We start from the raw sequence: 20,305 nt of genomic DNA, 5'->3' as shown, positions 1-20,305 counted from the left end.
GAACATACCCATATCCGTTCTTGTCGCTGTTCCGTCCTCAGTACAACAACAAATCGTTAAGCTGGGATGATCATGTATTATACCAAAGGACAGCACTTGTTTTACTTCACTGATGCAGAAAAGGCATCTTCACATTCACAGTAACCAAAGGCACACAATATATGAACTTCAATCTAACGTGTTTCGACTCATCAGATACGACATAACTACATAAAAACTGGATTGAGCTGCTCCTTGGCATTCAGCTTCAACTCAGTCACTCGACTTTTCTTTTTCTTGGTTTCCGCTTAGCATACCCCTCCTGAGATCATCAAGGAGCTCCTCCGTGGAATTAGGCATGCGTCCCAAATCTTCGTTACCAGCCGATTAATTTTGCGTGTCCATTGTGGCACGCTTCGTGGTTCGTTCGGCACATTAAAAAAAAGCCGTTTACAGCTTGTCGTAGTACTGTCATGACATGTTAGCATATCTGTCTCATGATTATTTGCAATCAGGGCAAAACTTACGTTCTCGACACCGGGAACGATCTCCTTGACACCCTTGCGCTTTCGCATAGTGGTGACAATAGCTCCGACCTTGCTGGTAGCGTCGAGAGGAGAGCCACCGGGAAGGATCTGCCAGTGGTCGAAGACGGACTGAGGGAAAGCCTGTCCGGAGGTGGCCTGTCGGAGATCTCCGTTGAAACCGAAAGACTCGAGAATGGGGAGGTAGGCCTTGATGTTGAAGAGAGGAGTACCGGGGCGCTGCTCCTCGCTGAAGACGTGACCACGTCGTCGGGTAAGGACACCGTAGACACCACCCATGGCCTGCTCGGGAACCTGGATCTCGACGAGGTAGACGGGCTCGAGGAGAGCGGGCTCGGCGAGAAGAGAGGCGGCGTACAGGACACGACGGGCAGTGGGGATGATCTGACCACCACCACGGTGAATGGCATCGGCGTGGAGGGTAACATCGAGGATGTTGAAACGGCAAGATCGCATGGGCTCCTCAGCAACGGGACCCTCACGGGTAGCCCACTGGAAACCGGAGACAACGGAATCCTTGATTTCGTTGAGGTACTGGACAGCCTTGGTCTGGTCGACCAACAGGTTAGCACCAGTGCCGTCGGGACCGAAGGTCCAGATCTTTCGGGCGTCGGTGACATCCCAGCCGAAGTCGTCAGCCAGGACACGGGCACGAGCCTTGAAATCGTCACGGGCGCTGACCTTGCCACCCTCGATGGCAAGAGAAAGCTCCTCATCGATAGGCTCAGCAACCATGTACAGACGGTTGTGCTTGTTGGGAGACTTGGACAGAGCAGTGATGCTGGACTTGCCGGTAACGGTCTCACGGTACTGGACGACGGGGTCGGAGATGATCAGGGGAACACCAGCGTGGTCCTCCTCGAGATCCTTAAGGCAAATCTCGAGATGGAGCTCACCAGCACCAGCGACAACGTGCTCACCAGACTCGGAGGTCATGGTAAGAACACAGGGGTCGGACTTGGAGAGACGCTTGAGACCCTCAACAAGCTTGGGAAGATCCTGGGCGTTCTTGACCTGGACGGATCGCTGAACGACAGGGGAGACGGAGAACTTCATGACCTTGAGGTTGTGGGCGGTCTCGCTGGTGGTGAGGGTACCAGACTTGAGAAGGAACTGATCAATACCGACCAGACCAACAATGTTACCGGCAGGCATATCATCGATGGGCTCGACCTTGCCACCCATCATCAGGACAGTACGCTGGATAGCCTTGATGAAGAGATCCTCCTTCTTTCCGGGGACGTAGTTGGGACCCTGGATACGGACCTTAAGACCGGATCGGACGGTACCGGAGAAGACACGACCGAAAGCGTAGAATCGACCCTTATCGGAGGTAGGCACCATCTTGGAGACGTAGAGCATGAGAGGACCCTTGGGGTCACAGTCTCGGATACCGATAGCAGCCTCGTCATCGATGGGACCCTCGTAGAGAGTCTCAGCACGGTACTTCTGCGCAGTCGCGGGAGAAGGAAGGTGGAGAATCATCATCTCAAGGAGAGAGTCGGCAGCGGGAAGGAAAGTTCGCATGACAGCCTTGAGGAGCTGCTTGCCCTCCTTCTCACGGTCCTCAGCGTTAAGCTTGAGGTTGAGCTTCTCAAGGAGAGTGGTGATCTCCTCCTTCTTGAAGTTCATGACGGCGGAGAAGATCTTGAAGATGGGGTCGAGGATGAACTGGTTGAAGGCACGCTCGAGCTGCTTACCCTCGTAGGTACCGTTCTTGGTCCACTTCTTGGTCTTGGGGTTGAAGTAGTTGTCGCCCCAGAGACGCTCCATCATCTTGTTCTTGTCAACACCGAACTTCTTGGCGTATCGGACAGCGAACTGGCGGACGGTGAAAGCCCAGCCGTGCAGACCGGAACCGAAGGCGACGGTACCCTTATCAGGGTAGACCTGGATGTCACCAATGGACTTGTCAAGGTAGGTAGAGATGATGACGTTGACGGACTCGATGGTTCGAGAGAAGGACTGGTAAAGATCCTCCTTGGAGACCTGGAGCTCGAGAAGAGCACGGTCGACCTTGTTGATGATGATGACGGGCTTGATGCGCTCACCAAGAGCCTGTCGGAGGACGGTCTCGGTCTGGACACAGACACCCTCGACGGTGTCGACGACAACGAGAGCACCATCAGTGACACGGAGAGCAGCAGTAACTTCAGAAGAGAAATCAACGTGACCGGGAGAGTCAATAAGGTTGATAAGGAAGTCCTTTCCGTCGGTCTTCTGGCCAACAATGTCGGCAACGTCGTCGTCCTCACCAAGCTGACCGTACAGGGAGATGGCAGTGGACTTGATAGTGATACCACGCTCCTGTTCGTCGGCACGAGTATCGGTGGCTCGGGCATCACCAGCCTTGGCGGTGGAAATGATACCGGCCTTGGCGAGAAGAGAGTCGGTCAGGGTAGACTTGCCGTGATCGACGTGGGCAATAACGGACATGTTACGGACATTGGTAGGCTTGTCCATAAGCTGCCGAATCTCGTCGATTGTGAAGCTATTTTGGGTGAAGACATCGCGGTTAGCTCATGGTCACGGAGGGAGGGGGTGCTTAAATCCGAGCGGGGTATGGTGAAGGAAGTGGACGGGTGAAGTTATGATGGAAGAGGTCATGATGGTGATGGTGAAGGTGTTGTAGATGTTGTTGACTGCGGTTGAGGAGGACATATGGTACTCACTTAACCATCTTGGCGGTATTGTCTGAAGAACTTGACTATGTGTGTAAAGTCGAAGTTGTTGTAGTGGGAACAGAGCGGGGTTGAAGTTTTCACCCCGCGATCTGAGCCGCAGAAAAAGGGAAGAAGCAAGAAGCGATTGCCGTCAAGAAGATGGCAACGATTCAAGTGACGATGTAAGAGAGACAGTTCCGAAAAAGAACTATTGTCACTCTTTATGCGTCCCTTTTTAGAGATAGAAGGTTTGGAAGAGAGGAGGAGGAGGAGGGAAGGGAAGAAAAGAAAGAGAAAAATCGAGCGGGGAGAAGTAAGGTAGGTAAGGTAGCAAGATTCCTTTCGGCGAGACGCCTACGGCAGCACCCAAGGCCAAAGGCGGGCAGGCTTGGCCCCACTGAGCGGCAGGGAAGAAAAAAATTTGGACAGTGGGCTCTGCATTTTTGGTGGGGCAGCAGCACCCCGCTGCACATGTTTTCCGCCGCCCGCTGGAGGAACAGACGGCTCCAGGCCCTCTTGGATGTGATGGGCTTGGTCACGATAGGCCCATGAGTCCGCTAAAATCTCGAGGTGGCCTGCTGAGCTCTCGTCCAGGTTCACCAAGGTTAAGCTAGCTCCCTTGCACAGGTTCATTGCCACAATCGGTTGCAGTGAGTGAAGCCGCACAAAGATTGAAATTGGAGGGTTGCTGCCCTGGGATTACAGTTTGGGCACGAAACCATTCACTGGACCTAGAGGGGTGGACAAGGTGGGCTGTGCGTGCTATCCATATTGCCCCTCCATTCCCCTCCCCCTCTAGATGCCTGTAGTCCCTGCACCGGGTAGGTAAAGTACGTACATCAACAACCCAGCCACAGATAGTAGGTAGTTCTGGATTCAATGGATGCACTCATGATATTTAAATATTGCCTGTCTACTATTTGGACATTAATTCAGGTATTTTAATTGGTACCGCAGACATGGATATGTGGAATTGGCATGGCAAAAGTCTGGCGTCTCAAAGATTATCCATACTAGACCCAGCCGCCCAACCTCACTCACGTCACAAATGGAGGGGGGTCAGCTCTGAAACCGAGTCTTTCCCCTCCTCAAAGCCATTCGGTTTTCATTATGATTGACCTCTATGACGTGCATGCTCTGTAAGTACGACAGTACCCATTGTCTGCACCTTGCACTGCAGCACAAACAAGTGACAGAAAAACCTATCTTTTTCTAAAGTAAAGGGTTCTCTTGGTATGAGACATCCCTGGTCCTCTTTTATCAGCTCCCACATAGCACCATTCTTTTTTCTCTCTCTCACTCACTGCTGCTGATTTGCATCCTCGTCTATCCCGTAGCCGCATTAGGTTACAAATGTCCGAAGTGGGCTGTAGCTGGAGCTGGAGCTCTAAAAACCCCTCTTTGCTCGACTCGACAAGTGACAATCCACCACCATCAAGTTCATGTATCTTGCAGTGGAGAATGCACACAAACAGTACGTGGTCGATCAATCCTCTCTCGTACCGACAATCATCACCTCACGACCTACCTCAGACCACCAAAATTCCTCGTATGAGCTTGTACCTCACTCGTCCATTGGAGGATTTTCGTTGCCATTTCGGCTTTGAGTCCGTTAAAGCCGTCCATCCAAGAGACCCAATAGGATCATCTGGACATACTAAACTTGATGAGCTTCCTAGATGGTCATGAGACACTGATGCCTCAATTCTTATTGAAAAGGCAAAAAAATAACATGGCATTTTTGACATTATAAACATAATCAATCGTGCATCCAACATCTACGTGATTTGTAACCCGATGAGTGGATTTATTTTGCCCCATGTGCGTGCATGATAGTCGTCGTTTATCGATAAACCAAGCTCACTGGGTACCCACATTCACTTCCTGGATGGGATGGCTTTCATGAGCATAGTAATCCAAAACCAAGGTTAGAATTATGTCTAGAATTATTATATACGTATGAGTAATTCAAAAGTACCTTTTTGATGCGCAAATGCAACCCATCTTTCACCATCTTCCATAACGCCTCGCTTGCTTATTATGCTAACTGTCATCGAATGACTCACTCGCCGTCTGGGGACTCAAACATCATTTCATCATGACTGATCTCATGATGAACCTAGGATGCGGGCATATGCGTCTTCGACCTCACCAGCCAATTCGAGGAGCGACACGATCACAATCTGATGAGTCAAGTTCGGCAGTCGATCACGATGAAGACCAATCCATTCGAGCGGTGGTGTTGCTTCGCCCATGTCGCGTAACTGCGGCGTCTCGATGATGGGTGGCTCCAGCGCCACATAGTCGTACTTTGACATTGGCACGTCAATCTCGGCCGTGATCTTCTGCTGTTCGCCTTCTGTTTGTTCCGCCCCAGGCACTCCTGTAATCTTGACTGCGGTAAGGGGCAGCTCTTTGCCCCAAACTTGCTCGAGTGCCTTCGCATGATTCGCAAACATTCCTCGAATGTAGCTCACACGCGAAAAGTTCCATCCCACTTCCACCTTGCCTTCAAATGCACTCTTGAAGATGTAACTGATCTTGTTTGACCGTGGCTTTTGCCAGGTTTCCATCACTGCCGATACCTGTGGAACATTGAGGATGGTTCCTCCTCTTGATCCTGTTGCGCGTTGAACGACATCATCAACAGAAATCTCGCTCAAAGTCTTGGGTGCCTCGACGTTTCGAACCCCAGCAAGACCGATGCGAAGTTGTCCTAGCGTCATTCTCAAAATACTATGAATCCGTCTTTGCTCCATGCTAGCAGCAAAGCGAGCATATGCATTGAGAGCTTCAACCTTGAATACCTGGTGATCCGAAAATGTGCTGGGGAAAACGCCCAGGTTTAGTGCCTTGAGCGTCACAACAACATCTGTGTCCAGAGAAATTGGCGACTTTGAGAGTGTGTCTTCCTCTTTCAGCTTTGGTGTTTGCTCCATCTGGGCAACTGTGCTCCGAGATGTTGACAAAGACCTCCGTTTCATGAATTTCTCAATCTCCTTCAGTGAACTCTGGAAGCTCTCTCTTCTCTCTTGCACAAGCTTCTGAATAGCCTGCCATAACGCGATACCTTGGGCAGCTGTGGTGGTTGTCCCAAAGACCTGAACTGAGTCGCCATCAAACATGGCGACAAGTCTGTCTCCACTACCATCCCGACTTTCACGCACGTTGTACATGAGAAATTCAAGTGAAGTGATGTCTGCTACTAAAAAGGCTTGATAGTCGAAAGCAGCCTTGACTCGGAAGGCGTTGAAGCTTATGGAAGCCTGAATCATGGGTGTTTCGTTGAGAGCCTCTTCGCGTTTCGGCCACTGGATAGAGGTGCGCAGACGGAAGTCCTGAAGAGCTACGAAGCCACTCAGTCGGCCAGTGCAGTCGACACCAATCTTGTCAAATCCTAGACAAAGATTTTGCTCCCAGTCCGACGTCTTCTTGGATGATACCCAGAACTTCTTTATGGCAAAAGCTGATTTACCAATGGCTTGTCCAAGATCAATGGTGACGTCAAGAGCAGCAATCGAGATAGTCGCAGTCCAGGGGAACGCCGCTGTTGCTGCGACTTGCTGATATCGTTGCACAAGATGCCCGCTCTGAGAAGTCTCAGGACTCATCTTCGCAACAGGCGCTGCACTGGCAGATCTCAACTCGCTGGGGTACCAGATTTCACGGAAGAGCAAGAAGTCTTGTGCCTGCTTAGCGTTGATGGACACGGCCATGGGGCTTACATTCAAGATGGCCGACACTCCACTGGTTCCGCTCACATGCTTGCTGTTCATAAACGACAAAGTGATCGAATCAAGCTCGAAACTTGCCGTTGATTCTCGTGAGTAAACATGCTGAACGGTTGCATGTAGCTTGGTGAAATCTCCTGAAATAGCAAAGAAATTTCCTTGCTCCAGAGACCTGACAGTGTTGACCGTAAAGTAGATGTTATCGAAGCATGCTGTGGCCGCGACACGAGCAATGGGTTGACAACTCAGAGAAAATTCTTGCCTGCAGATTCTGAGGCCCAGGTTGAGTTTCAGGCGGCCCAACACTGCACTTGGGTCCGCAGTGATGATGTTATCACCTTCACCAGACTTGTTGGCGGTTGGCTTGGTCTCTTCCGGCTTATTTGACAGCTCGGGTTCCTCGTCATCCTTGACAACCTGCTTGACACTAGAAAGCATATCCATAACGAGTGGAACAACAGAGGGATACAGAATGTTACTGGACGCGTCAACTTTGATCTCGCCATACAGCGAGGGATCATCTTGAGCATCGTCACGATATTCGATCTTCCAAGCCAAGCCGGGACTGCGAAGGACTGTTCCGCTCTCAGAATCCTCCGAATTGAATTGACCATATTTCCCTGCGAGTGATGGACGCCCAAGAGCCTTTGTTGAATTGTTCAATGACCTCTTGCTAGCGATGTAGACAACCGCACCGGCAAAATCTGCATCAATAAGTAGGCTTTCCAGCCGTTTGTTACCAAAGACACTTCGCTGTGGCTGCGACTTGGGCAGCTCGTCTGCCTTTTTCTCTGTTGCGACTGCAGTATTCCATTGTGTTGATGCCTGCGCAATATTATTTAACGAGAGCGTGATTGACTCAGCCAAGTGCGCGGCTGGTACAATGAATGCAGATGTCAGCCGTAAGTCCAGGGATTCGCCAACAGCCTGGAATGCCATCCTTCGCGCCGAAGCAGTTGACATGTAGGCAATGTTGAATGTGATCACGGGTAGCAGTGCTGAGTGAAGTGAGCGAACATTCATGTCCTGGCCGAGGGGCACCATCTGGATCTGAAAGTTCTCAATAGATAATCGCGCTGATCGTTTGGTCCTTGTGCCAAACTCGAAAAGCTTGACTGACAAGACCAGATCCTCCTTGGTACTGGACTTGTCAGCCACGTTGTCCGCAACGCTCCAACGGACACGAATGTTCCTGAGTTCGAACTGGTACTGTACAGATGCTAGGACAGAGTCAATAAGGTCGACCTCCTCTCGTTCGTCGTCGCCGTTGATCGTAATCTTGGGCTTGGACTGTCTCAGCTTTCTGAGATAATCCAGTTCCCGAGAAGTGTCAAGATCCTTGATCTTCTCACCCATGTAACCCAGAACGTCAACGACAGTCGAAATAGTTTCGGGAGCTAGGTTGCATTCGAAATCGTCGCTCCTGAAGTTAAATGCCCAGTCCTCTTTACCGTCGTCTCCTAGGGTAGAGCTGGCAGAGACTTCTACACCGACACCCAAATTTCCGCAAGATCTCATTAAGTCCTCTTGACCTCTGCGAATATCAAGACCAATGTGGCTCAAGTTAAGGTGAATCTCTGGATATTTGAGAATCGGACCATGGGCCTCATGTCGGTTTGACGCATGCAAATGAGACCTATCCAAGGAGAATAAGACTTGAGCCATTGGCTCGGTTTGTGACTTGAGAGATGTTTTAGCAAAGACTTGGAGGCCGGCCAATGTTAAATGAACATTGTATACGATTCTCAAGCTTGGAGTCTCTGCCTTGATAGGTTTGGTTGCTATTTTAGGAGGACCATCGCCGTCTACACCAAAGATTTCGGTAACACGGTCTTGAATCATCTTGGATTGCTGCTGTAACTCTTGAACAGCACTGGATATTTGAGGTCTGTTGAGTGCAGTGAGAAGACTGTACACGGCCGATGCATCTAGCTGAACAATTTCCAGAGATGACAAGACGTTGATTTGATGCTCTGTCGGGCCCATCTGGCTGGTGATCCGGCCATTGGTAGGAGGAATCTGGAGGAGAGAAATGCTTCGAGGTTTGTTTCTAACATTGATCTGCATCTCATGATAATTCTCCTTGATGTCAAAATCGAAAATAATTTCTTTTCCAAAATTCGCCGCAACAGCAGCTCGTGCCACAGTTCCAGTGATCTTGTAGGTAAGTGACTGGAGAAAGGGGACGGTGATGCTATATTCGTCCAAGAACATGGCAAGATTAAACCTCACGCTTGATAAGCGATCTGAAATCTTTTTTTGTTCATCTGGCGGCTTGGACTTCGACATGCTGGCCAGCTGGTTCTTCAAGCTGTACACCGTCTGGATCTCATCACCAAGGAGGCGGTCCAGTACTTCCATTAACCCAATGGGGTCTTCCTTGATCGTGAATGTCAAACTCCGACTGCCAGCACTTGCTTTGATTGTGTGATTGGACTTATCGTCGGTGTTCTGAAGCTCATGAGAAATAAAGATACTTGCGTGTTTCAACTGTGTCATGCCCAGGGCATGAGAGTTACTGTGAAGCACCGAGGTAATGGCGTTGCAATTCAGCATCAGACTCATGGCACTTGAGGCGTCCTGGCCGGACTGATGAAGTAAAGATATTTTCAGACCATGACTGAACGTCTTTGCTTTGAGATTGATTGTTTCGAATTCGATGGCTCCTTTAGCCACCTCCACTACGACATGAACAGGAGGCCATGTAGTAGGATTGGGCTTTGCCGGGCGTTTGGGCTTCGGAATGACTTGCATCGGTTGAACCTGGCTTTGGCTCTTGCCATAGAGTTGCAAAACTTCTTCGGCCAACTCGCAGAGTTCCCAGTTCAGGTTGATTCCTGCCTCTGTACAAGAAATATTCAGAGTAGTGAAGGGAGTACTGGGTACGCTGTGCGCAACATCAGCTTCCTGCATCTGTTGGTCAATTCTTGCGGCTAGGTCAATGAAACCGATCTTGTTCTGCTTTGGCCCAGGGTCGAGGACGAGTTGAAGCTCTGCAAGCCTGCAAGCACCGAGAAGAGGGAGTTGATCACGGGTAGTCATGTCTGTTTCTTTGATTCGCCCAAAGATGTTGGTTAGGACAAAAGCACCTGTCAAGTCCTCCATATCCCACCCCCGCCACTTCTCCAATGCATCCACTACGTATCTTGTAGCATCGGTTGGTAAGTCGGGGATGGTGTCAAAGCACTGTGACATGATTCGGTTCTTGGACTGCGAGTCCATGGCAGTCCAGATCTGGCGTAGCCGCATGGCCAGTTTCCACGAGTCGTTCGTGCGCAGATGATCGTCTGCAGATCGAAGTACAGCAGAAGGTCGAACCAAAAAAGAAGGATCGTTGATAGACTCGCCTTGTTCTAGGAGAAGATACGTGAAGTACTGGTAACGATTCTCGTGTTTTTCCATCGTCTGAGAAAACACGTGGCCAAGCTCAGAAGCGATATTTCCAGTGCGATGAATGAGCGAGGCAAGATACTCAATCTTGCCTGAAGCGGTGCTTCCTACCACAGATCCAATCTCTGCATCAATAAACCTGACCTCCTTTTCACCTATCGATACAGTAACATCCTCAATCTGTGCCATTACTGCAGGTTGGGGTTCCTGGTACGATGGCTTACGTTCCGATACAGAAAGCTCTGCTGCCCCTAAACGCAATTGAAGTGAGGTTCTCGAATGGCGTGTCTCCTCTCGAAACGGATCATCCCAGCTAGTGCTCGTTCGTGCCATCAGGACCACCTTTGATAACGTGAGGTCGTATTGGTCCTGATCCTCCTGTGTATAGCCAGAAGAGTCTTCGGAAGTCGAATTCAGAAGTCTGAATGAAGCGCTGGGTATTCGAACCATGACATCTTTTATCTGGCCCTTAGTTCCTTGCTCCCTTTGTATATCGAAGATTTTGGTCATGGCATCAATCTGAAAGGTGTCTAACACGTCTTCAGGCTGATTCGGCTGCAGCGCATCAAGGAGCGAAGCGGCGTGGCGCAACGCGGACGGGGTGACGAAGGCCGACATGCCAGACGGAAATTCGACAATAGCACTAAGATATGGATGATCTTCACCCAAGCCATTGGGATCAATATCATCCAATCCTATGCTTCTTGTATCAAATCCGTCGTCTTGTTCGCCATTTTCCATACTTTGGACGGGAACTTCAAGCGTACTTGGCCGCAGACCGTTTAGTGGAAACTGAGGCGAGACATACTGGCTAGAAAAGGCCACCGACGAGTGAGCAGGGTCGGTCCTTACAGCGTCATTGGCAGAGCGAATGGATCCAAACGAAGCTCTTGACTGTAAAGACCGTCTGTTGTCTATCAAGGAAGGTTTCGCCCCCAAATGGCCTTCCTGCTTAGCTCTGGACCTGGTTCTATATTGACTCTGTGTAAGCACAATGCTGCCGTCGCTAGACTCTGCAAGTGAAAGGAATGATGACTTGTGGCTCAAGCCTCGTGACTGGCGAGAGGTTACTGTCCTGCGCGAGATATCGTCCATCTCAGCCTCAAGGATTACAGCAGGATGAGGAGGCGGAGGTGCACATTGGGCGGGCGGTTCTACAGCCTCTGGGACAAGATCATCCAGATACTCTGGCAAAAGGAGGAACTCCACTCGGTGTGTTCTCTGATCCTCCCTCTGTACTAATTCTTGCTGGATTCGTCGTTCTTCGCTGAACTTGAACTTGCGTCCAATTACAGCAAGACGAACAGTTGTTCGAAAATGGGCGTCCGTTTCAACCGGGTGAGGGTGTCTCGCCTTTTGTCTTCCTGCTGATTCTGCATTCACGCAAGACACCTGGATGTTGGGTATAACGATATCAGCGCGTTTAGAATAATGAGATCTAGCCCAGTCGTTGAAAGATATGTCGATAGTATCAGTCGACATAAGGAACGCAGCTTCGTCGACATGCAGCCAGACTTGGACTGATTGCACTGCAACTCGGGCAAATGTGATATCATAGAAGATGAGTGATGAGTACGGCACAAGGGCATTCTCAACGTCGTCGAAGCAAAAGGCAAGGGCTTTGCCGCCCTTTGCGATCGCAACGAGGAACTCACTTGTGCACTCTCCTGTGATCCCACCCACATCGATGTCCCAGTTACAGACATAAGCTGGCTCAGATGGCGGAAGTCCGAAGAGCTTGTGGCCAAAGATTCGCAGGCCATCAATGAAAAGCTGGGTGTTGGATGAGGACATGCTTGGAGAGTCGAGAGTGCCTTCAACGCATCCTAACGAGAGACTCACGGGGCTAACCTCAACCTCGACTTCCATGAAATAATTAGTGAAGCGCAAGTCAACAGAGACACCAGCTAGCTCGCCCTCAACGTAACGATCAGCAGAGTAAAGATTAGTCGGTAACATAATCTTGAGATCTTCGATTCTAAGGCCCAGAACGACATCCATATCATTGGACTTTTTGGGAGGGGGTTGTGTCACAACCTCGGCATCTGGGTTCTTCTTTTTCAACTGAAGCTGATTTTGGTATTCGTCTAGCGTTCGGAAGTGGACAAATTCTCCGAAATAGTTGTCCTTTAGAAGAATAACATACCGGACAAGAAATCCATATAGGTAGATATAAGGCGATTGGCCACGGACATTGAGGATCAGTGTGTCGGTGTTTGCTGTTGACGTCGTGGCATTGTAATTGTAGCTTCCATCTATAACGAGACCTTCGATATGACCGAGCTGTTTAGACGAGAGGAACGCAGCCTGTGTGTTCCATTGAGGAACCTGAAGTGCCAGGTCCAACTGATCAGCACGTACATCGAAAGGGATGGCGTTCTTGTTTGGCCGGAAGGAGTCAGCCGGGATGCAGGATTTAGCAGTCAAGCATGGACTGGAAAGAACCAGATATGTGTTATCCTCGATGACTGTGGCTTTGTCGATGATATTGGCTTCATTAACATTGAGATAGACCTTTAATGATTTGAGACTGAGGTTGAGGTGGTACTTGAAAGGTACATATACCAGATAGTCAGAAGGTGGACCAGTTGTCCAGTCATCAACAAGATCTGTGATAAGGAAGATGTGGTCTCTCAACATGAAAAGCTCCATCTTAGAGCTTGTGATGTTGAAATGCCAATTCCTGAGAGAGTTCCATGAAAGAGGGTTGGACAGATCGCACGATATCTTTTGAGGACCAGATCGCCACAATAGATCGTGATTAACACTGCTCCAAAGCTCTGAGCCTGGCAAATCAACGTCGAGTTTGGTGGTATAACCGGTAGAGCTGGCCATCATATCCATGACGAACTTGATGGATGAATTAGCTGGTAGTTTCACTTCCAACCATCCTGCTGGCCGAATCTGAGTTGCATCTCCTTTGCTATTCTTCTTCGCCCGATTTCTTTGCTTTCGTTTGGTTGGAGGTTTAGTATGTCGCAGAGGTGGTTCCTTGCCACGCCAGCGCCAGTTTTTGGATTCCTCCCTAATAGGTACTCTCAAAGTAACTGCATCATCCATCTCAATGGACAGTTGGAACGTCGTAGCCACTCTCCATTCTCCCGGCTTTTGTGGTTTGGCCGGTGTGGCATCCTTACATAATGATGGGAAGAAGAAGCGTTGCAGATCTGCTCGCTGACGATCAGACCAAGGACCATAGTTCATAGTGCCTCCTTTTATTGAAAAGGTTATTCCCCAGGCAGGAGACTCATCACCGTTGATGTTGATTGGAAACGGCTTTGCGCCTCCGTGGTGACTGTGCTCCGGGACCTTCCCCACGGCATCCCAGAAGACTGTGAGTACAGCTTCAGGGCTGTCAAGGATCGTTGTAACAGCTGCATATTCTACAGATGCCCAACGAGCCCTATCATCTCGATCACGGTCATCCAGATACCGTGTTAGACCTTGCCACTGATTGACCCCGGGAACTTGAGAAGTGGCCGTGTTCATAGCCGTCTGCGAATCAGTCGAGAAAGATTCAACAGAACGTCGCCAATAGGGAACCAAGTTCCGCAGCGAATTGACGGTCTTTCGACGATGGTGACGGAAAAGCGACCGTTTCGATATTGCTTCTTGATTATTGGTGTTGTCACGGTCTCGTGCTGCACGTGCGACCTGATCCTCCTTAAAGTCTTCATTCTCTTTAATTTCAATAACTGGATGCTGGAACTGCACCTTGAACGTTTGTCGATATGGATCCGGCGTAGTTGTCTCTGAGGCATCTACTTCCACATCCAACGAGTCAGTTTTAGCAACAAGGATGGCCTTTGTGTTTTCGTTGCCTATAACAGCAGCCGCCTTCTGACATCGAATGTGCACGGGAAACAGTCGAAGCATGAAAGGTAGTTCAGGTTTCTCGTCCTTTATATTTTCGTCGTCTTCAACGCTTCCGAAGCCTGTCGTTGTACGTCGGAATATGTTCTTGGCTCGCTCGCCGAGCTGCTTCTTCACTTCTGCCTCCTTCTCGTTACTGGCCGAAAAGCATGTGTCTTTCTTGGGCCCTCGAAGACGAACATTTGCCTCGTCCTTCTCCGATACTCCGCTTGAGTGAGGTTCCGTATCGTGGGTTTCGGTAAGTCCTGCCAAAATACCATCGTAGGCTGGGCTACGGTTATACACGAACCACTCCAGCCCGACCAGATCCACCTGGATACGGCACGGTAATTCCGCGTTCTTGATATGGTTTGTCGGCGTAGCGTCTGTGATGGGCGATTGAGATTGCCGGGCGTCGATTATGTCTGCATCTCGGACTCTTCGAAGCCAATATCGCCATGTTATGTAGCCATGTTGGACCATGAATGTTTCGTTCTCGCCATGATATCGTAAACCTGTAAAGAAGACTCGTCCGCCAAGAAGGGATATTTGAATGGCCTTGAAATCTATATAAATTCGGTAATGGTGCCATGTGTAGGCTCGAAGCGCGTAGGATACGATCGACCCAAAGACTCGGTTGAGGTAGAGGACGAAGAATATTGCTAGAAAACAGCATAATGCGACAAAAATAAGGAATTTACTGTCAAACACTCGAGTCAGTGACGAAGTTGGTGTTTGAGGTACTGCGGGAGAGCCTACTAGTTGAATTGGGGGTTATTTTCAATAGCCCTAGCTACAACAATCGCAGTGTCGAGGTTTGGGACTGTGATATTCATATTGAAATGGACTCGATGGAGCTTACTGAACTCCACTGGAAGGTAAGAAGATGCGTCGCATTATAGTTTCAACTTCTATCGTTTCGTGAGAGTCAAGCTAAGGAAATAATCATGCAGTATTCCGTAAGTAAAGCACCCATGGTAGATGTGCTGCCTGGTTTGTTGATGTCAGGGTTGATCAGGAGTCAGGACATCCAATCTCGAAAGCTAAGGTCAGTAGTCGCGACAGTGGAGGACCGGACCGTGGTTGTTGAACCCAGGTAAGGTTAATGTCAATTCCCTGTCATGTAGGAGATGCAGGGTAGTGGAGCCACGGTTCGTGCCATAAGGGGCAACAGAAAACTCAAGGTCTGAGCTTGAGGAACAGAAAATAAACAGCCGAAGAACCGGGCCAACATAGCATAAAGTGACCAAAGTATTTATTCATTGGGTAATTAGATCCAAGCTTTTTATGACCCCAAGGATCCATACGTGCCATTGCCTATGGTCACCCTAATAGCGGTTAGCGTCCACTGTAATGGATCCCCCACGTATCCAAGCGGGATTCTCGTATGTCGCAAGATGAGCCTCACAGCGCAGTCTCCAGAATATAGAATATCGCCTCATTTTGGGCAGACGATCAGCAAAATTAAAAGTTCAAACCTTCCCCTAATCGCTAGAGGTGCTATACCATCGGTTTATGCTATCATAGCAATGGTCTCCTCGCTCGAGTAAGATACCCATAGCTTATCATGAAAGTTCAACTGGTTACCTAGTCTCAATATGGGGCAGGCGTAAGGGCGCATGAACAATACGCCGCCCCGGAGCTATCATTCCTGAGACACCCTTACGTACCACACTCGAGGCAACAAATACATCATTTGCCCCAGCATACCTGGGTAAACACCAAGTCCCATTCGCGCCTGTAACGCAGTACATGGCCAGGCTGCACTCTGCATTCGCGAAGGCTTAAAGACGTCGTCATCGGCGCGGTCTGAAGACTCTCGACACTCTATCATATCTTCTTTCTCCTGTCAGCGACCTCTCCAGCTCACTAGATATCCTGCGTAGCACGCCAGTCATGTGCTAGGACATTCCAGCTATCGATCGCCTAAACACTCTCAACTTCGACAAACTGTAGACCTCGTAGCAATGGAGGGTTACGTCGAAGTCATGGCCGATGGCGGTACCGGCCAGAAGCTCACATACGCCACTACGGTGGTTGCGGGCGTTGCATCTGTGATTGCGACAATACTATCGGTAATGTATGAACGCTTCATAATATTAATCGTGTTGCACACAGCTAACAAAAACCCAAAGCTCAATAATGTTGCAAGCCAAGAATTATCGCAAGCCTCTTTTGCAAAGATACGTTGTCAGAATCCTCCTCATGGTGCCTATATATTCGATAGCGTCATGGACCAGCATGGTTTCCCTGAAAGCTGCCGCGTTCCTCGATCCAATTCGCGACATCTACGAAGCATTCACGATCTATACGTTCTTCCAGCTTCTCATCAACTATCTCAGCGGCGAGCGATCCCTCATCATCATGACACACGGTCGAGCCCCAGTGCATCATCTTTGGCCTCTCAATCATGTCCTCCCCAAGGTTGATATTTCTGATCCTCACACGTTTTTGTCGATCAAGCGTGGCATCCTCCAGTATGCTTGGCTGAAGCCTATCCTTGCCACATCGGCCATCATCATGAAAGCGACAGGCACCTATCAGGAAGGCTATATTGGCCTCACCTCAGGCTACCTATGGAGTGGTATTATTTACAATATCAGTGTCACTGTCAGCCTGTACGCGCTTGGTCTTTTCTGGGTTTGCATGAACAAAGACTTGAAGCCATTCAGGCCTGTACCCAAATTTCTCTGTATCAAACTCATCATTTTTGCTTCATACTGGCAGGGCTTCTTTCTCTCGATTTTGGTCTTTCTTGGCGCTATCCCCGATGATGTTGAGGGGTATACATCAGACAACCTTGCCGCGGCTATCCAGGACGCTCTTATATGTGTAGAGATGCCCATCTTCGCAGTGGCCCACTGGTATGCATTTTCATGGCACGATTTTGCAGACAACAGCATTCTGTCTGCACGCATGCCGCTGCGACACGCTTTCAAGGACGCATTCGGTATTAGAGATCTTATTGAAGACTCCAAGTTAACCTTCCGAGGAGATACATACGGCTATAGAGTTTTTGATTCCGGCGACAAAGTAATGGCTCATGAAGATTCCAAATCTCGATTAGCGAGACTTAAGGAAGGTATGAGATATGAGCGTGGTGGAAAAGGGAAGTACTGGCTCCCCAAGCCAGGAGAGATCAACTCCACCACACCCCTCCTTCGGGGAAATGGTGAATCGAGTGACAATCGACCTGATCAAATCAACGAAAATACACACGGCACTTTTGAGGAACCAGAGGTGGATCCTGACGAAGACCGTCTGTATGAACAAGCACGACAACTGGAGTATGGCGACTGGAATGTAAGTGAAATCAACTCCATACACATTCACCCATCTAATTCGAGACAGTATCCTGTAATTACAGCTAGCGAGCCATTGAGAGAGCGATATCGTTCTCCTGGAAGCTTTGGTGGGAGGTCTGCCTACAACAGTCCATCTGTGAGGTCGCCTGCAGCGGAATACCCACCTAACAACAAAGGGAAGCAAAGGAGTAGCGCGCATACGCCTGCCCGGACCCCCCGAGTGGAACCTCAGGCCGAGTCTGTCGTCCCGATCAAAAAGAAGAAGAAACCAAAGAAGGTTGTCAAACACGACGAACCGGACCCAAATAAATTGGGATTAAACAAGGGGCCTCCTGCTCCCGTTGAAACTGTCCAGGTCGGTGGTCATGATGGACAGGCCAGTCCAGGAAACAATGAGTCTAGGACTCTGAACGATGGTGAAGATCAATCGGAGCATCAGACAACCTCGAACTACGAGTCGCATCATGGAATAGACGAGGAGGAGTTTCGAAATGTTTGGGGGAGAGATGAAGAATCTAGATAAGGAGCTGCTTTGCTTATACCGGATACCCTTATTTCTGCCCAGGTTTAGTTCAAACTTGAGAGCATAGCCTGGAGTTATGGTTGTTAGTGTACAGTATCTTTATAGTCGCAACTGCTCATAGCGTCGCTCAACAAGCTGTTTGTTATATGGTAACTCATAAACCTGTGGTCAAACTGCAGGTCCAGTGTCATATATTGAGTGCCACTCCTATTTATCCGCACATCCTCTACACCTCGACACAACTTCGAATGGATCGCGGTTCGATTCAGGCCCAGGTCAGGCTGAACACCTCAGTGCCATGTCTGGAAATACCAACCTCAGACTTTCCGTCGGCACTCTTGACACTAGTGGGGATCTTCTCGCCCTTCCTCTCCAAGATGATCTTGTTGCCAGAGGTATCGGGCAACTTGTAGAAGCGTCGACCATTGCGGCTGAAGAAGTTTTCGAGCTTCTCCTCTGTAACTTCTTCCTCGGATATGGCCCCACGCTCAATGGCTTCCTCGAGACCAAGGAGAACAAGCTGCACAACATAAGGCTGAGTGAAGACACCTGCAGGGGCCTTGCCTTGCTCAGCAGAGGTCTTGGACTGCAGGGAGTGAGGAGCACTGTCACTTCCACTTTGAAATTATCAGTACGAAGGACGAATATTAATGTCGAGGTAGAGGAACGACTCACAAGAAGAACTTGTTGTTACCGCTCACGACAGCCTTGACCAGAGCGTCTCTGTCAGTGGGCTTCTTAGGGATGGGCTTGCAAAAAGCAAAGGGGTCGCAGCAAGCCTCGTGCGAAGTGAGGTAAAGGTGGTGGGCAGTAATAGTAGCTATGAAATAGTTAAAAAGGGGTGTTCAGCAGGATGGCGAATCGGTAACATCATACCACCAACGGTAGGTCCGCAGGCCTTGACAGCCTCTACAGCGGCAGCGGTAGTGCAATGCTCGAGCTAAATAATTACGTCAATCATAATCCAATTATTTGTTATAAAGGTACACTTACTACAATGCGAAGCTTAGGGAACCGATCGTGAAGTTGCTTCAAAGTGGGGAGAAAAGCCTCCTCCAGGGTGGTATCAGCTGGGGCAAGAGACTCGAGAGCTTCTCCGTGGATGTTCAAGACTATGATACTGTCAGGCAAAATTCAATTAAAATAGATAGAAATAACTGACCGATTCCGTGCTTCTCCATAGCAGCAAATGTGTCATAGAACGCTGTGATATCAGAAACACCATTTTCAGAGTTGGTGGTGACACCTGTATGGTGTAAGTTAGTACTCTATCGTCAACACAAGACCAATTGACACCTACCCTGAGGATACAGCTTGACACCAGTGACACCGGCCTCGGCAGCTTGAGCAATCACTTCAGGGGTAACTGAAGGATGAAGCTTATAGGAGTGAGAACGAGTTTAGGTACAGGGTGAGGATAGAGACTAACATAAAGGGACATGAGAAAGTTGACATCTTGAGTGATGGCAGTCAACTTGGACTTGTAGTCAAGAACCTGGAATCGCTATCGTCAGAGCAGTTTTGTTTAAATTACTTGAAGAGATCATACCTGCTCGACCGAAGTGAGGGGAGGGAGCTATCGTAGTCACAGTTAGTGGTCTTGGAATCTCAACATCCAATACGCCAACTCTCCATATACACGTGTTTCACAGAAGACAACATACAAGATTAGGCATACTATTATGTTCTATTAGCCTTTGGATACTGAATCTTGTCTATAGAATCCGTACACGAATACCGTATCAACTCCACCCTGACGAATAGTTGGGACTACCAAGTCCATCAATTCGCCCTGGCGCAAATGAACATGCATATCAGCCGCAGCCGGCAGTTCAAGACGCTGAATGTTCTTCATCTTTGGGTTTTGAGGTTGATGGTAAAATAAATCTTGAAGGAAAACTTGTCAATTGCAACAACAAATCGAACCTATAAGTGGTACAAACAAGACTCCAAGTTCAAGATCATACATTAACCGAAGCGCGGGGTGCAACTTTTTTCTACCCCACCAGTGCCTGCCACCACAGAATGTATGTACATGTCTCAGTGAATGGGCAAGAGCTCAAGCGTCGGAGAATTTCTACCAATGATAACCCTGACTTTACAAACTTCACGCTAGCCCTCGGGTTAATCAAAAGTCCGATCCCATATCCCACAGGCGGTGAGAGAAATTTGTCGGTCTGCAAAGGCAGAATCGCAGCCACGGCACAATCCTATCACCAATTCCCAGCTTTCCGTGTTGACACTGCTTTTATCGCGAAGCCGACCGGACTTCCCAGTAGCGGTCTTTTGGCGGAATCGGCGTATTCAACGCCTTGTA

General features: G+C 49.2%; 4 protein-coding genes across 4 annotated transcripts; 1 reads left to right on the top strand and 3 right to left on the bottom strand.

Moving 5' to 3' along the window:
* Positions 1-160: 160 nt before the first annotated feature.
* Positions 161-3,432, bottom strand: FGSG_09574 (elongation factor 2). Its single transcript, XM_011329835.1, has 3 exons — positions 3,197-3,432; positions 507-3,015; positions 161-447 (listed from the first exon to the last, which is right to left on the bottom strand). The coding sequence occupies exons 1-3, from the start codon at positions 3,202-3,204 to the stop codon at positions 430-432; spliced, it is 2,535 nt and encodes an 844-aa protein (XP_011328137.1). The 5' UTR covers positions 3,205-3,432; the 3' UTR covers positions 161-429.
* A 1,863-nt stretch (positions 3,433-5,295) lies between these two features.
* FGSG_09575 (uncharacterized protein) lies at positions 5,296-14,996 on the bottom strand (the record flags this gene model as incomplete). The annotated part of the gene is made up of 2 exons (XM_011329834.1): positions 5,296-14,860; positions 14,920-14,996. The coding sequence occupies 2 exons, from the start codon at positions 14,994-14,996 to the stop codon at positions 5,296-5,298; spliced, it is 9,642 nt and encodes a 3,213-aa protein (XP_011328136.1).
* A 1,131-nt stretch (positions 14,997-16,127) lies between these two features.
* Positions 16,128-17,988, top strand: FGSG_09576 (uncharacterized protein; the record flags this gene model as incomplete). Its single annotated transcript, XM_011329833.1, has 3 exons — positions 16,128-16,240; positions 16,296-17,463; positions 17,536-17,988. The coding sequence occupies 3 exons, from the start codon at positions 16,128-16,130 to the stop codon at positions 17,986-17,988; spliced, it is 1,734 nt and encodes a 577-aa protein (XP_011328135.1).
* A 152-nt stretch (positions 17,989-18,140) lies between these two features.
* Positions 18,141-19,899, bottom strand: FGSG_09577 (uncharacterized protein). Its single transcript, XM_011329832.1, has 10 exons — positions 19,719-19,899; positions 19,653-19,665; positions 19,538-19,564; positions 19,418-19,483; positions 19,289-19,367; positions 19,151-19,234; positions 18,982-19,100; positions 18,865-18,928; positions 18,664-18,808; positions 18,141-18,605 (listed from the first exon to the last, which is right to left on the bottom strand). Exons 1-10 carry the CDS (start codon positions 19,841-19,843, stop codon positions 18,254-18,256), a joined length of 1,074 nt encoding a protein of 357 aa, XP_011328134.1. The 5' UTR covers positions 19,844-19,899; the 3' UTR covers positions 18,141-18,253.
* Positions 19,900-20,305: the final 406 nt, after the last annotated feature.

The sequence above is a fragment of the Fusarium graminearum genome, chromosome 4 (genome assembly GCF_000240135.3).
Source record: "Fusarium graminearum PH-1 chromosome 4, whole genome shotgun sequence".
In the NCBI taxonomy this organism is placed as follows: Eukaryota; Fungi; Ascomycota; class Sordariomycetes; order Hypocreales; family Nectriaceae; genus Fusarium; species Fusarium graminearum.
This window is presented reverse-complemented; position numbering and strand designations above follow the sequence as displayed.